Below are 16,597 nucleotides of genomic sequence, written 5' to 3' on the forward strand. Positions count from 1 at the left end.
ATGTCAATATATCAATTAAAACAACCTAGTAATTCAAAAATGTATTTATTTTTTAATATTTTTAATAATTGAAGAACTTTTGGAAGGAGGTTACTGCATTATTTATAATTTAAATGTAATTTTTTCAGCCTATTTATTTCAATACAATTTAATTTAAAAAAAATAGTTAATTATTTGCTGCAATTACCATACCAAAAATGTACCAAACCGTGGCTTCAAAACCGAGGTACGTACCAAACTGAATTTTTTTTGTACAGTTACAACCCTAGCGGAAAGGCCAAAGTGTCAGCAGTTTGGACAAGAATTGGTTTAGGATGAGTGGACTACTTAAAAATGAAAGAGAGAATTTTGGTTTATTAAGGACGTTGTTGTTCACACACAGTAAAGGACAGACTATGTTTGGCATTGCATGTTCTTTACAGCACATAGCAGTGTGTTTTCAAGTAGACAAAGATCTTTTTGAAAATGTTGCATTTATCACCGAGATGACTTTTTTAGACAGTCATGGGAAAATACCTCCCATGTGTGGTTTAGACCTTAGTTTCAAGGCTATCCATTATTAATATCATTAAATCCTCCAAACAAATATTTTCCAGTCATATATGGTATTACCACCATGTTATTAAAAATCTAATTATACAAGAAGCAGCCATCATTAAATGCCTGCTCCAGACCCATGCCCTATCTCTCCAGGTATCCTCCCATGACCCCTCGATGCAGCCAGCCTTAATACCTAATCCAACCCACTGTGTCCAGGGCAACCAGTATTCACGTAACTGGATCAGGCCCAGGATCCCTCTCGATGCTCTCCTGAGCATGTCAGCATTGGACACACGGTCTTTCCATTGACACAAAGGCATCCAGTCAGGATCTCTGGCAGTCAGTCGGTGTCCAAGTCTTACAAGAGTTAATAGGGATGGGAAAAGATTAGATTTTCTTGATATCAATGCCATTATCGATTCTTCAGTTCTCAATTCTCTTGTTGATTCCTTCCTGTGAATTTTCTTTTTGGTAAAAGTGGACCGTATACAGTTAAAACCAGAAATTCACATTGAGTAAAAAGAGTTGAAAGTGTTGCCATCACTAATTTAACCCCCAGAAAAAGGAATTAATGTCCTTTTCAACCCCATACATCATCTTAGATTGCATTTCAATAAGCTCTGTCTAAATAGTGCACATTTACAGCTTACTATTTAGAAAAGGTAGGTTCTGTTATATTCACAGGGATTATTTTGTAGGTTTTATACCTTTGAGTAGTTATTTGAATTGTATAATAATTAAATTGAGTAAAGCTTTTAGGATTAGGTGTAAAATTTGCCTTGTTTTAGAGCATGATTTCAGTCAAAAAGCTCTATTTTTAAAGTGTTGAATCGTTGGTTTATTCTGGGAACAGGCTGATAAAATGTGCCTTCACATTTAGTGTGTTTAAAGCAGATATACTGTGCTCTAAGACAGCCTCCCTCTGTCCATGTTGGAATGAAACAGTGTAGAAAATAGAGGATAAAAACAGATTAAATCAGCTCTAAGAGTGAGCAGGATGTGTCCCTCTCAGCCGCTCTGTTATAGTAGAAGAAATAGAGAGTCTGAAGGCCAGCTGCAGCTGCCCACCTCTGGACACATCATTACCACATCAATCTGCTTTCACAGCCCAGCTCCATGCTCTGTTATTATCATTACACTCTGCATAAATTAATCATTCAGCTCTATCCAGCATGATACAATACCTGGCACTTAAAGGGTGGATCATCTATGCATAGAAACCTGGCTCATTGTTCCTCCCCCATGCTTGGAAGGCTCACCATCTCACCACAAACCTTAAAAAACTTCCACTTCCATCTGATCACATCTCATTGTAAGAATGAAGATATCAAACATTTACAGCAGCCTTTTCATTATAATTCACTCATGGTTTATTCTTATTTTTCTTACTCTGGAACTTAAAATGCAGCACTGTGAAGACATAGATTGTGCTTTCTCTGCCATCTTGAAGAGGAAGTTGGGTTGAACAATTTATGACTGTCACTGAGCACGCCTGTTTGCAGGCAGCGTCCACCCAAAAATCAGTGTTAATTCTGTTAACCATGCCTTTATCAAATATCAAAGTTTCACCAGGAAAAAGGGAAATAAATGGTAACAAGTCATTCTTATAAAGGTCATAGCTGGTGTAATACTTTCTTTTTTCATGTATCCTGTCTTCAATGGTGGCAAAGACTGATTTGGAGTATCAATCATAGCAGATGCATGCGTATTGTTATGGCAGAATATAAAGTTGTAAAAAACACTCTTTGAAGCAAAATGAAGACATATGGCTGTATAGTAACAGCAGTACTTCTTGTGTTTTACACTGTTCTAACACACAAAGGTATTTGGCCACAGCTTTTAATTATTGAATTCAGGTGATTCAATCAGACCTGTTGCCACAGGTGTATAAAATCAAGCGCCTAGCCATGCAGTCCCTATCTGCAAACAACTGTGATGCTAAATATGTTGTTCTGAGGAGCTAAGTGACTCAAAGTGTGGTACTGGGATGGATGTTATCTTTGCAATAAGATACATCGTGAAATTTCATCCCTGCTGGATATTCTTCAGTCAACTGTAGATGATATTGTTAGAAAGTGGAAGCATTTAGGAAAAACAGCAGCTCAGCCACGAGGAAGACGTCAACAACTGCAAAGGTACATGGTGCTAGAAGTTACTAACGCCCTGCTGGTGTTTTAGTTGAAGATTTCAGAACATCCTCTGGCATTAATGTAAGCAGTGGAAACTTCATGGAATGGGTTTCCATGACTATGAAGCAGTATGCAATGCCAAGCATCAGATAGATTGGTGTAATACACACTGACACTGGACTGTGGAGCAGTAGAAATGCCTTCTGTGGACCGATGAATTATGCCTCTCTGTTTGACAGTCAGATGGGTGAGTCTGGGTTTGGTGGATGTTGGGAAAATGTTAACTGCCTGACTGCATTATGCCGACTGTGAAGTTTGGTGGAGGAAGGCTAATCGTAAAGGGCTGTTTTTGAAGGGTTTGGGCTAGGCCCTCTTCTCCAACATTAGAGTCTGGCCTCATACATGCTCTACATAATGACTTGGCACAAATTTCCTCAGAAGCACTCCACAATCTCTTGGAAAGCCTTACAAGAAAAGTGGAGGCTGTTAGAGCTGCAAATGGGGGGGCAACTCCATATTTAGGCACATGTGTTTAAATACAATAATACTATGGTTCCTGTTGGTGTAATGGTCAGGTGGACGAATATTTTTGTCCATATAGTGTATCTCTGCTGCTGACTCTGGGTTGTCACCACAGTTATGGCAGCCATGGTAACATGGCAGCACCCACATATTTGTCATCAGATTAATCTGTAGGTACACTGCACTCTTTTATCAACATGCACCAGAAATTTGGGTGTACGCTCATTTCCACGCACAGACTGGCATTTATCAATCTGGACGTGAGCGTACGATATGCTCAAATCCTAAGCCAGGTCTGAGCTCAGTGTGGACTCGCTGTGCAGTGTGAATCCGGCGGTGTTTGAGATATCAGATATGACTTTTAAAATGTATTTAACAATAAACACAAACCTCTGAAAATCCCTGTGAGTGACACTGCTTTTTAAACTATTATGATCAGCTTTTAGTTGATTTCTTCACTGTTTGTTATTTTTCATGAAGCTAGGTTTCCTTATTAATTCATTTTAAAGAGGAGACAGGCATGATTCCATTAGTAATTATTTAAGTTCAATTGTACACCATAATATCAGTTGGAAAATATCAAGGGAGATTTAAGCAGAAAAAAATCTGCAGTTATTCAGAAAAAGGAGGAAACTAAATAAATGTAGAGCTTCTGTAATAGGAAACATATTAGACCCCTGTCTCTGAGTTAAAGTCCCTAACTATGTGTCACTATGTGTGACTGATTTTTGAATTTAGACCATTAGAAAGTTGTTCACCTCTTTCCTGGCATGGCCAATATAGGAGCCGGTGACATCATCAGTCTTGATGAGGAATAACCCCGCCCCATTAATAATACAACGATATAAAATCAGAGCAGCTCATCTCAGTACAGTCTATTGTTAGCTGATGTTACGGCCTTCATTGAAAGTTAACAGCCAGCTAAATGATGTGTTTTTGTTCAATGTGAGCTAAATTTACCAATTCTAACAGCCACGGTGGACTATGGATCATTAACAGGATCAAAACAAAGAGATTTGTACCAGAAAACAGTAAATTTAATTCCCAGGTTCTGTCTCTCTGCTCTGGCAAAGAGCCAGGAAGCTAAGGGTGCAGGTGGCCAAGGGGTTTAAGGTGCGCCTCATGTATGCGGACGGCCGGGGTTCGAATGTTTCTATCCACTGTCCTTCTCTATCAAATAGAGGCACAAAAATGCCCAAAATAAATCTTATTAATAAAATTTAAAAAAAAAAAAAAAAAGAGCCAGGCAGCTGTAATCCGATCGAAACATTTTTTTAATCTGAGAGGATCGTATTTTTTGTGAGTGGGCGTGGCTTCAGCTCATTCAACCAACTCACCCACACCATCCTGGAGCAGATTTTACTGCCTCATTTTTCATGGTTTTGAAGTTTAATTCTATAAACTTAGAGGTGTTTTTGACGACTCCAATTTGCCCTAGTGGTTTATAACAAAGTGGCCTATCATTCAACAAACCTAAAATGCAGATTTTTTTTTAACACTTTAAAGGGACTTTAAAGAAATGTGGTCCAGTTCTGATAAAACTGCCACTATACTATAGCTACATCCAAGCTTATCGCTACACTGGTGGTAGTCATTCCATCATGTTCAGTGCAACTAAACTCCACCTGTAGCTACTACCTCCATCTCCTCAAATGATGCTGATTGGTCAGGCCTACTGTCAGACTAAGCACAAACATTTCAGATTGGGATTTTGCAAGGACTTGCCTGACAACCAACACGGAATCTGGCCGATCCATCTGCTTTGCAATGTCATGTATCAACACGGTGGAATTCCAAGGCACTCATGGAAATTTTCTGGTTGTTAATTAACACATTTTTCACAAATTCTGGCTGTATTATTCATGCATGTCAGTCAGTGTCACTGTCTCTGCTCTCTGTTTGTTAGAGATTTTAGCATCTTTATGAGGCAGCAGAGAACTTGAGGAGCTGTGTCAAGAAGAAGCTGTCTCTCTTTTGCTTGAATAAGCTTTTTTTAAGCTTTTACACTTGATGGATCTTGGGAAAATTGAAGACAGACTGTCTCAATACTTAGTATCAAAATATATCTCCAGACAAATTTGACAACCAAACAACACAACCTTGTTTAAGGAGGGTTGTACAAGCTGGAAATGATGCCAAAGCAATTAATGCTACAAAAACCAAATGATCAAGATTTTTGGTACAACAAACGCAGGCTCGACACTGCAAACAATTCTAACTACAACATAGACGACAATGGACAGACATTTCTTCCATCTCCCCAGGCATCTTTCATGTAATCTCCACAGATGCTTGTTTGAATCCTCTAATTCTCTTTATTTTTATAATCTGACAACTTTTTTAATATTAGTCATTCAGCTCATGAAGTGCAAATCAAACACAGCCCCCCCTAAAACCAGACAGGGTTACTATGGGAGCAAATCCAGCTGAGGTATGAAAAAGAACAAATCAATCTGAGTTCAAAATCCATTTTGGAGTTCTTCCAGCTGAAATAACAACGGCAGAAAGATCTTCCTTCACTGAGAATCAATCCAAGACTAATTCAGTTTTAATACAGACACAAGACCAGAGATGTGACATTATCACCTAAAAAATAACTACAGAACAGATGGGTAGGAGTGTCAAACACATACTCCAGAATCAACCAAAGCCACCTGAGGACTGACCTGGCAGGCGTTGTAGAGGAGCTGGTGCTCAAACTTCTTGATGCCAAGGATCTGCTGGAACATCTCATATAGCTGGTCCTTGCTGAGGATGAGTTCAGAGGCGGCGCTGGCCGTCATTCTCTGCTGGTGCTTCCTGGGATCCTCTTCACCACGGTAAATGGTGTCGAACTTTGCCATCCAGGAGCTCAGCACCGTCTCTTTGCTCAGGCCATCAATCTCCGGCAGGCTGCGTACGCGTTTCTCTATGTGCTTCTTAAAAACCTCCCGGGAGTCGCTGGCAGAGCAGCCGCCGCTCTGCACCATCCGGGACACACGGTCACTCTTCAGGAAGACCTGCAAGAAATTTCAAATAACACATCTTTATAGAAAATGCTGCTGCTAAATCATGGAAATGTAATCCACTCTTCTAATTGCCTCCTACTCTACTGAAGTTCAATGCATCTTTACACATTTTATATATTTATCATTTCACACGCCTGCTCAAAACACAAACATTTGTAACATTTCTTCTAGTGACACAGCTGCTGCTCGCAGATATTGTTGATATTTGAAATATGAATGAAAACTCTGCAAGGCTACTATTTGGAAACATTCCTGCACTTCACTACATAATATGACTTACACACATGGACAAAATTGTTGGTACCCCTCTGTTAATGAAAGAAAAACCCACAATGGTCACAGAAATAACTTGAATCTGACAAAAATGATAATAAATAAAAATTCATTGAAAATTAACCAATGAAAATCAGATACTGCTTTTGAATTGTGGTTCAACAGAATTATTTAATAAAACAAACTCATGAAACAGGGCTGGACTTAATTTCTTGTTGCACAACCTTTTGAGGCAATCACTGCAATCAAACGATTTCTTTAACTTTCAGTGAGACTTCTGCACCTCTCAGCAGGTATTTTGGCCCACTCCTCATGAGCAAACTGCTCCAGTTGTCTCAGGTTTGAAGAGTGCCTTCTCCAGACGGCATGTTTCAGTTCCTTCCACAGATGTTCAATAGGATTTAGATCAGGGCTCACAGAGAGCCACTTCAGAATAGTCAATTGTTTTGCTCTTAGCCATTCTTGGGTGTTTTTAGCTGTGTGCTTTGGGTCATTATCCTGTTGCAAGACCCATGACCTGCGACTGAGACCAAGCTTTCTGACACTGGGCTGCACATTTCTCTCTAGAATACCTTGATTGTCTTGAGATTTCATTGTACCCCTGCACAGATTCAAGACACCCTGTGCCAGATGCAGCAAAGCAGCCCCAGAACATAACAGAGCCTCCTCCATGTTTCACAGTAGGGACAGTGTTCTTTTCTTGGTATGCTTCATTTTTGCATCTGTGAACATAGAGCTGATTTGCCTCGCCAAAAAGTTCCAGTTTTGTCTCGTCTGTCCGTAAGACATTCTCCCAGAAGCTTTGTGGCTTGTCAACATGCAGTTTGGCAAATTCCAGTCTCACTTTTTTATGATTTGTTTTAAACAGTGGTGTCCTCCTTGGTCGTCTCCCATGAAGTCCATTTTGGCTCAAACAACTACGGATGGTGTGATCTGACACTGATGTACCTTGACCTTGGAGTTGACCTTTAATGTCTGGAGGTTGTTCTGGGCTCTTTTGTTACCATTCGTATTATCCTTCTCTTCGATTTGTCATAAATTTTCCTCCTGCAGCCACGTCCAGAGAGGTTGGCTACAGTCCCGTGGATCTTAAATTTCTGAATATATGTGTAACTGTAGTCACAGGAACATCAAGCTGTTTGGAGATAGTCTGATAGCCTTTACCTTTAACATGCTTGTCTATAATTTTCTTTTTAATCTCCTGAGAGAACTCTCTCCTTTGATTCCTCTGGTCCATGTTCAGTGTGGTACACACCATGTCACCAAACAGCACAGTGACTACTTGTCACCTTTTAAATAGGCCGACTGACTGATTACAAGTTTGTAGACACCTGTGATGCTAATAAGAGGAAACACCTTGGTTGAACATGTCCCTATGGTCACATTATTTTCAATCTTTTCTAGGGGTACCATCATTTTTGTCCAGGCCTGTTTCATGAGTTTGTTTTTTAAAATAATTCTGTTGAACCACAATTCAAAAGCAATGTCTGATTTTCATTGGTTAATTTTCATTGAAATTTTATTTATAATCACTTTTGTCAGATTCAAGTTATTTCTGTGACCATTGTGGGTAGGGATGTAACGATATGAAAATTTCATATAATGATTATTGTGACCAAAATTATCATGGTTATCATTATTATCACGGTATTGTTGAAATGTGCTCAAAATGTTCAAAGAGTATTTATACACACACTTAAATCATTTAACCAAGTTTTTTTTTTGTTGTTGTTGTTTTTTAATAAAATAAAATAACACACACAATGTACTTTGTTGGCAGAACATTAAAATATTAACATCAAACATACAAGTGTGCATTAAAGATGGCACCTTATGGCCATAAGAGGTGGCTGCACTTTGTGCAAATTGTAGATTAGATCCAAGAATACTTTTCTTTACATTCAGTGTCTCACGCACATTTCAGACTGGGAGCGTGTTTTGCTGCTTGCGTGTGTGTCATGCGTGTCAGCTCTGGCTCCTGCCGGTGTGGCTTTCACACAGGGGGAGTTTGCTGCGTCAGCCGCATTTTTCTGCTCTCAAAGCCTAGTCCTTCACGAGTTTTACCTAAATAAAGCCCCCGACAAGCTTATTGATTCAGTGTTTAGAGGAAGTTTGTCGGGAACTATTCAAAATAAAAGCATTCTTTACAAGTCAACGGAGTTTCTCTACAGAAATACTAAGCCAGGCTTTTAATTTGACAAGCACAAACCAGAAAAGCATTCATAGGTGTTTATCTTTCCTGTGACATATTCAACCAGTGTGGGGACATAAAGTGTCACTAACAGTTGCTCTTTAGGGAACAACTTTATGAAACAGGCACATTTAAGCTTGTGACCTTCCTCAGGGTTATCAAGAAACACATTGTAATCATATTCCATGTGCATATTTGCCACAACGATGTAAATATGGCTCTCCATTTATCATTTTCCTGTCCAATATGGTCCACGGCCACATGCAGTGCACGGGAAAAATAGGCGAGACTTCGAATCTCTCAACCCTACATGGCTGAGCCGGGCATACCAGCCACGCGAGATGCAGCGCACATGCAGGCAGTCTGAAAGTCCTGACTTGTTAACGTGTAATCAAACTGAAAATCCATGCGTGTCACGGTCGAGACGCATGCGTCACGCTCCCAGTCTGAAAGGACATCAGAGAGCGCTGCTCCTTCTTCTTCTATGGTTTTCAACGGCAGCTGGCATCCATGAAGTTGCATTACTGCCACAGAGCGCTGCAGCTTCTCCAGGAGTTAAGCAGTATCACCGTGAGTTTTCAAAGTGCGGTAATCAAACACAGTTTAATTAAAATTTGAAACGGTAATACTAACCATCTCGAATTTTACCACGGTTTATAGTGATACCGGTTATCGTTACATCCCAAATTGTGAGTTTTTCTTTCATTAACAGAGGGGTACCAACAATTTTGTCCACGTGTGTATGCAATAGGATTTAAACAATTTGCATTTACTGCAACAGATTAAACCAACTTCAGTGATGTATTCAGACATTTTTGTCATATTTCTGTAAAACTGTTATGCTATGAAGAACACAGCTATATCCTACTACTATGATTGGCACCGGGACTGTCCGTCTGTGTCGATTTGTACATTTGTGCCACACAGCTGCTCCAATTGTCCTTGAATCCTCTCAGAAGACTTCTTAGGTGTACTCACTCCAAACTGGAGCCATGACAAAATCAAAACTGTTTACAGATTTTCTATCAAACCTGAGAATTTCTATAAAATTGTTGCACCTTTGCTTCATTTTCCCACCTCCCTTGTAAAATCTCCACCAGAAAGTGTGCTCTAAAACTTTGTAAATAACTCTAAAAGGCTCCCTTTATTTTGTTGTTGGCCTTTCACAGCAAATACACACCAGCTTGCAGAGATGCTGAGCCAGTATGCCGTTATTTGGGGGGGGGGGGTTGACCTCGATGCAAATTGGTCTTACTGTATTGAGTACTAATAACAAGGACGGTAATAGAGCAGAGATTAGTCTACTGCCAGTGGGAGCTAAAGGAAGTGCGCTGCAGCTTTTGTAACCCTTTGCACAACCCTTCCACAGATCAGGACAATCTTCACAATGTTACCTCTGTACGACTTTAAAATCAATGGTGATACATAATGTGTTAATAAGGTCGGTAAATATAGCTGTTCTGAGCCATAACCAGGAGTGAAATCAGTCTGAGGCTCCCAGCTGCTCTCTTGTGATTGTTGTGGGTGTTTTCAAGACTTTTCCTTCACTCAGGGAGGACACTTTGTCAAGGTGGTGCATAAGTGAACACATCAATATCACCATTCATTGAAACAAATGCACAGTCTGTTACTCTGTATAGTAAACATTAATTGTTGGAATTTGAGTGAGATGCAGGCTAGATTGGACAGATGAGGACAGGATGGCACGTTATTGGATTGGTTGGCAATGTTCAGAAATCCAGCAAGTGTCCCATACAGGACTCTACTTCTTAAAATCTAAAATATATCCGGGGGGTGGGTGGGTGTCCTCTTTTTCCCTAATTTCACTTATTTTGCCTTAATTTCTCTCATAATTTGTCACTACATCCTTGGTTTCTATTCTTTCCTTATTTGATTATTTATCATTTATTTATTTTTACTATTTTCACTTACTTTCATTATTTATTCCTTATGTACTTTATGTACTCATCTCAGACAATATCCAGTGTTCTTAGTTCGGAGATTGTTTCCTGTTATTGCTTGTGTTGTTTAATGCCTATACTACTCTTATTTAAGAAAAGACGAGCACATTGATATTATTTCTCTGTACATCTATGGTGTGTGACTTTATTTGACCTGACACTGCTCTAATCAACAAAAATCTAAAATATATCTACATTAGAGTCGAGCCCTATAGAAGCTTTGCTTTAGTGCTGTCTTTGTGTTTATAAAAATCTGGCACATATGACTAAAATTTTGACTTTTAATTCATAAGCCCCAAATTTACAGGACCTATTTAAACAACTTAAAATGCATGATCTGAGAAACTGAAGTACACATTAGTATCTAGGAAAATGGTAGAGCTATTGAGAGGGTGAAATTTGACATTCAAATTTTCTGGGGGTTCTCATTGCCGAATTTCAACAATTTTAAGAACATGTTGATAAGTAAAAAGAAATTATCTAAACATGCTTGTGTTTCAAGATCAGATATTCTCCCTTTTGAAGCTCTTATACCCTCATATAGGTCTCTGTTTGAGCAACATTTAAACTACTGTCATGTCATTTCTTGAGATGCAGATCCTAGTTATGCCTAGAGGCAACAAATCTTATGAGAGAAAGTTTACACACACTGCTCAGACAGTGTCCTAGGCCTTGCTTACTCGCCAACCCTTACTTTGCTCCCTGAAGGTTTAGATTATTTTCCCATGTCCCTGGTATTATGCAAGGACATCCTGAGTACTACCAGGGTTGTGTCAATTTTCCTTCCAGCCTGATGGTGCCCTAAGGAGGGCTTACTCATCATATCTATGCCTCAATTTTTGGTCTAAACATGTCTAATAAAGATATGGAGACACTAGCAGCAGTTTTAGTATGAATGAAAAATCTGATCATCTTAGTAAAGCCAGATTATACAGGAGGTGAAAAAGGCAGTTCATCATGAGCATTAACTGCTGTTTTAATGTTTTAAAGTGATTTAGGATGATGAGTCAAACATGTCTGTGCTGAGATCTCTGCTTCATGTTTTAAAGACTACAAACAAGCCGACTGATGGACAATAAATACTGTTCACCTGCTGTTGAACCTGTCAGGCTTTTTAAATCCCTTTGTCTCTGTTTGTCTCTGTCTTTCTATTACTGTCCACCTCCACCTCTGCATGTCTGTGCGTCTGCCTCCATCAGATGTAGCCTGCAGCCTAAGCTGAGCTGAGAGCTTCAGGGTTTAATTGAATTGGATAACCTGTGCTGCCGGCATCATCCGTTAAATGTCACACCCTGCTCATTTAGCTGCTTGTGTCTCCACACTCACTGATAAGGAGGTGCCAGTCAATCTGTCAGCAATGACCAAACATAAACACAACTTTGCTTTTCCTTAAGCTGTCAGTCAGCAAATCTCCTTAATCGGCTTTTTGAAGACGTGTGCACATGGGCTTTAAGTTTAAAAGAAAATCTACTTTTGAATACTTAATTCAATTTTCATTTCCTTCAGCATTTTTGGTTTCCCTGTGTTTTTTAAGGGCAGCTTTGACACAGTGCCTACAAAAAGTATTCACCCCCTTGGAAGTTTTACCGTTTTATTGATTTTATGAATCACTCATGGTCAGCATAATTTGTCTTTTTAGATGGAAAAAATCCCCAAAACACCCTCTTTAATGTCAAAGTGAAACATATTTTTTCAATTAAATAAAAGGTAAAATAAGTGACTGCAAAAATATTCAGTCCTTCAGGTCAGTATTTAGTAGATTCCCCTTTGGTTCCAATCACAGCTCTGAGTCTGTGTAGATAGGTCTCAATCAGGCTACATCTGGGTGCTGCAAGTTTACTCCATTCCACTTTGCAAAACTGCTCAAGCTCTGTCAGAGCATCATGATAAGCATCTCTTTTCAAGTCCAGCCACAGATTCTCTTGGATTGAGGTCTGGGCTTTGACTCAGCCACTACAGAACATTCACCTTGTTGTCTTTAAACCATTTCTGTGTAGCTTTCGCTGTTCGCTCAGGTCATTGTCTTGCTGGAAAACAAAACTTCTTACAAACTGTAGTTCTTGTGTAGACTGAATAAGATTTTCCTCCACGATAGATATTTTGCCACATTCCCTTTGACCTCTACCTTTGCAAGCCTTTCAGACCCGGCTGCTGAGAAGCATCCCCACAGCATGATACTGCCACCATCGTGCTTCACAGAGGGGAGGGGGTGTTTGTGGTGATGTGCAGGGTTTGACGTCTTGTCTGATGGCCAAAGAGCAGTATGTTGGTCTCATCAGACCAAAAAACTTTTCTCCCACTTTACCATGGAGTCCTCCACATACCTTTTAGTGAACTCTTGTGCAGATTTAATCTGAGTTTTCTTCAGCTGTGGCTTTCTCTTTGACACTCTCCCACAAAGCTTTGACTGGTAAAGAACCCGGAGAACAGTTGTTGTCTGCAGAGTCTCTCCCATCTCAGTTGCTAAAGCTTGAAACTCCTTCAGAGTAGTCAAAGGTTTCTTGGTGGCCTCTCTCACTAGTCTCCTTCTTGCACAGTCACTCAGTTTGTGAGGACAGCCTGATCTAGACAGATTTACACATGTGCCATATTCCTTCCATTTCTTGATGATGGATTTAACTAAACTCTGGGGGATGTTCAATGATTTGGATTGTTTTTGTATCCATGCCCTGACTTATACTTTTCAATAACCTTTCCCTGAGTTGCCTGGAATGTTCTTTTAACTTCATGATGTCATGGTAGCCAGGAATACTGATTAAGAAATGACTGGACCTTCTAGACACACGTATCTTTATATCACAATGACTTCAGACACATTCAGTGCACTCAGGTGATCCCCACTACACTGTATGCCAGACAACAAGCACAAATTGGTTGGACCTCTGTTGAATTTGGTCAGTCGCTTAAAAGGGGGTTAAATAATGCAGTCACTTATTTTACCTTACATTTTTTCATTTGATTAACATTAATATGTAGAAATCTGTTTTTACATTGACATTGAAGATGTTTTTGTCAAAAAAAGCCAAATCATATTGACCATGACTGATTTATAAAACCAATAAAAAGGTAAAGCATCACATAGGGTTACTACTGGTTTAGGCACTGTATTCCTGCTCTCTGAATGTGCTAATAAATATATAAAAGTCACCAAGACTTTAAAGCCACTGTGTTAGCTGAACCAGGTTCACTGCACCTGGTATGAGTCCCAGTCTTGAATGTAAAAATCAGTAACACTTAAGGCCTGTGTGGCCCGCAGCTAGCAGTAGCTACCTCACCTTTTAAGTGTAAAATCTTAGAGCAGAGGCTTCTTTCACTGATTCACTCATCATACAGTATGTCAGATGTCAGACTGTGAATGAACCATGCCATTCAGAGTGTTTAAAGATGCAGAAACGGATTCCTTTTTCATCACATTTAATTTCCCAGTAGATCGAGCTCTCTGACTGCAAGAACATTATTAACACTACCCCGAGGAGAACACAGCGAGCTCTTCATCATTTATCAGAGCAAAGACAGGTTTGCTCTAGTGAGGTTCAAACACTTCTGACCCCATTATTCATTTTTCTGCTTTTATTAGTTCATTTTAAACATTTGGAGGCTCACATAGTCGAACAGCCTTTAAAAGACTATTTAGAGATCTGGAATGTAGTCAGTGCTCAATATATTTCATTTATATTCAAATGTATGTAGAAATTTTAGACTATTAAGCAGATTCTGTAGAGGAGACTTATTAGCTTTGTTTGTTCCACAGCAAATCTGGAGGTCAGACAGCTTCAAAGAGTGGGGCAAATGGAGTTAACCTTATGGACTCAAACCTCAGCAGATTATTTTTTGTTTAATCCTGCATGTACCAGCCTAAAATAAATAACAGACAGAGCTTTTATCCATGATAGAGTTGTAAGCTGTTGTATTCTTACTCATGGCATTGAACATGAAATCCATGTCTGGCAAACAAGCTGAAAAACAACTGTGCACTGTCAGTGCTGGTAAAATGCACTCATGTAGTCCAAACCATTAAAATAAAGAGAAAGGAAAAAAATAACAAGTGTTTACCCTCCAATCTTGATGAGAGTGGTGCTGGTTTGCTAACCACTATTAAACCACCAACGAAGAAGAAAAAGTAGCTCAATAAAATTTGAGTTGTTAACAATGAAAACCTAGATAGTCTACTTTCCAAAAAGAAAATTCACAGGAAGGAATCGATAAAGGAATTGATCAAAACAAAAAAATAAAAAATAATTGCATCAATATCAATAAAATCATATCAATTCCCATCTTTATCTACCTGTGATGGTTACAGGTACAATATGCACTGTATTAAACAATAAACATAAAGCTGTGACTGTAACAGTTTGTGATGAAATAGTTACAACCCCACAGGTCATTAGTTGGTGGTATGACTTAGCATAAGACAAAAATATAATACATGTTAAACACTTATTTATCAGTCCTTTCATGATAAAAAAAACTTCTGTTTTCTATGTCAATTTCCACTTTAGGCATTTTGGTACTGCAGTTTTCGTGTTTGAGTTTTTCACTGTTAGCGTCAAACCCAGTGATGGAGAACAAGACAGCCACAGAAATATTTAGCTAAAATATCTCAATCGCCCCCTTGTGGCTGGCTGTGATATAGGGACTGTTCCACTGTTAGAGACTAAATAGTCTGTATATTTGAAAGAAACTAAAATATTCAAACAACATTATGTAAATTAAACCATTTCAAAAATTTCTTAAGTTTATTTGAATGTTTTCCCCCCAAAGTGCCAGTCTAAGAAAAAGCTGGCCCTTGTTCAAATGTAGTTGATGACCCTTGCCCTAAACTGTGAAGCCAATACAGTAAATTTCAAAGCGAGCAGCTCAAACAGAATTCAGGACTCTACCAGTGTTTTTGTCCACCTACCTGCACACAGAAATTGAGTTGAAGTGTAATGAGCGTGTGTAAAGAGTCTTGGTTCTCAGAGAGTTAATGGTTCACATAATACTGAGACGGTTGAACCCACAAACCAAAATGTTGGTTTTCAGGGACCAAAACAACAGCACTGTTGCTTTTTCAGCCAAAACTCAAAGGTTACCATCTTTGGCTATGAGAACACTAGTGGCAGAGTGAATATACAAATAAATAATAAGACAGACTCACGTCATAGTAGCTCTGGACAGCATTGATGAAAGCTTCATCAGCCACTATCTGTGTGTCTCCGCTGAGGAACGACTGGAAACGCTCTTTGACCGTCTGCAGCTGCTGCTTACTGATCTGGAGAGACATGAATACACAGAAAAAAAGGGTTATTTTACTGTATATTCACCAAACCTACAGCAGAAAGTTTCCAACACCACTGAACCCAAAAAAACAATTTTAGTGAAACTGTGTAATAACTAAATGAATACACCCCAGTCCTTTCTTTCAGTTATGCTGTCCATAAAAATTGTTTTTATAATCACAAGACGTAAACTTTATTGACAGGCTGTACATCCTAATGTATATTTGTATTGAAATAGTCATTAGCTGATCATTAAAAGTATGCAAGACTATGTATGTTGGTTTTTGTTGCTCCACTTTGCCAAAACACTTCCCACATGCTTTTTTATTTTTAAAGAGACATTTTATATAAAAAGCCCTGTCCTCACAGCCCCTCTCCCCCACACTGAGTCACCAAAGGATTTATTGAACACAACAATTTTGTGACATCTTTGATGGCACAAAATAAAACCGATGGCTTCCAAGACTTTCACTTCAGGCCTTTTCTCCCAAACAAATACTTCCTGGGATGATCGGCCTTTATTCTGAGCTGCCAAAGGAAATAAGGAATAACATTCTTTTAAATGCAAGTATAAAACATTCACAGTTCTTTCTGTATTTTTCTCAGTGCTTTTCAAAATAAATCACCCAGCTCTTCACAAAGTATCAGCAGACAAACAGCAGGTCTGGGTATTGACCATGACAGGGCCATGTTTACCACTGAGTAGTATTCCTTC

At 39.1% G+C, this 16,597-nt stretch overlaps 1 protein-coding gene across 3 annotated transcripts in view; it reads right to left on the reverse strand.

Annotated features, from left to right (window-relative positions):
- The window catches only part of cadpsa (Ca2+-dependent activator protein for secretion a), a 297,442-nt gene that overhangs the window by 216,908 nt on the left and 63,937 nt on the right, over positions 1–16,597 (reverse strand). For all 3 annotated transcript variants that reach the window (XM_041783235.1, XM_041783234.1, XM_041783236.1), the window contains 2 exons: positions 15,762–15,875; positions 5,858–6,190 (listed from right to left, as the gene is read on the reverse strand). In XM_041783235.1, the coding sequence (XP_041639169.1) occupies positions 5,858–6,190; positions 15,762–15,875 (447 nt within the window). The remainder of the gene's footprint in view (positions 1–5,857; positions 6,191–15,761; positions 15,876–16,597) is intronic.

This window comes from Cheilinus undulatus, linkage group 3, assembly GCF_018320785.1.
Source record: "Cheilinus undulatus linkage group 3, ASM1832078v1, whole genome shotgun sequence".
Lineage (NCBI taxonomy): Eukaryota > Metazoa > Chordata > Actinopteri > Labriformes > Labridae > Cheilinus > Cheilinus undulatus.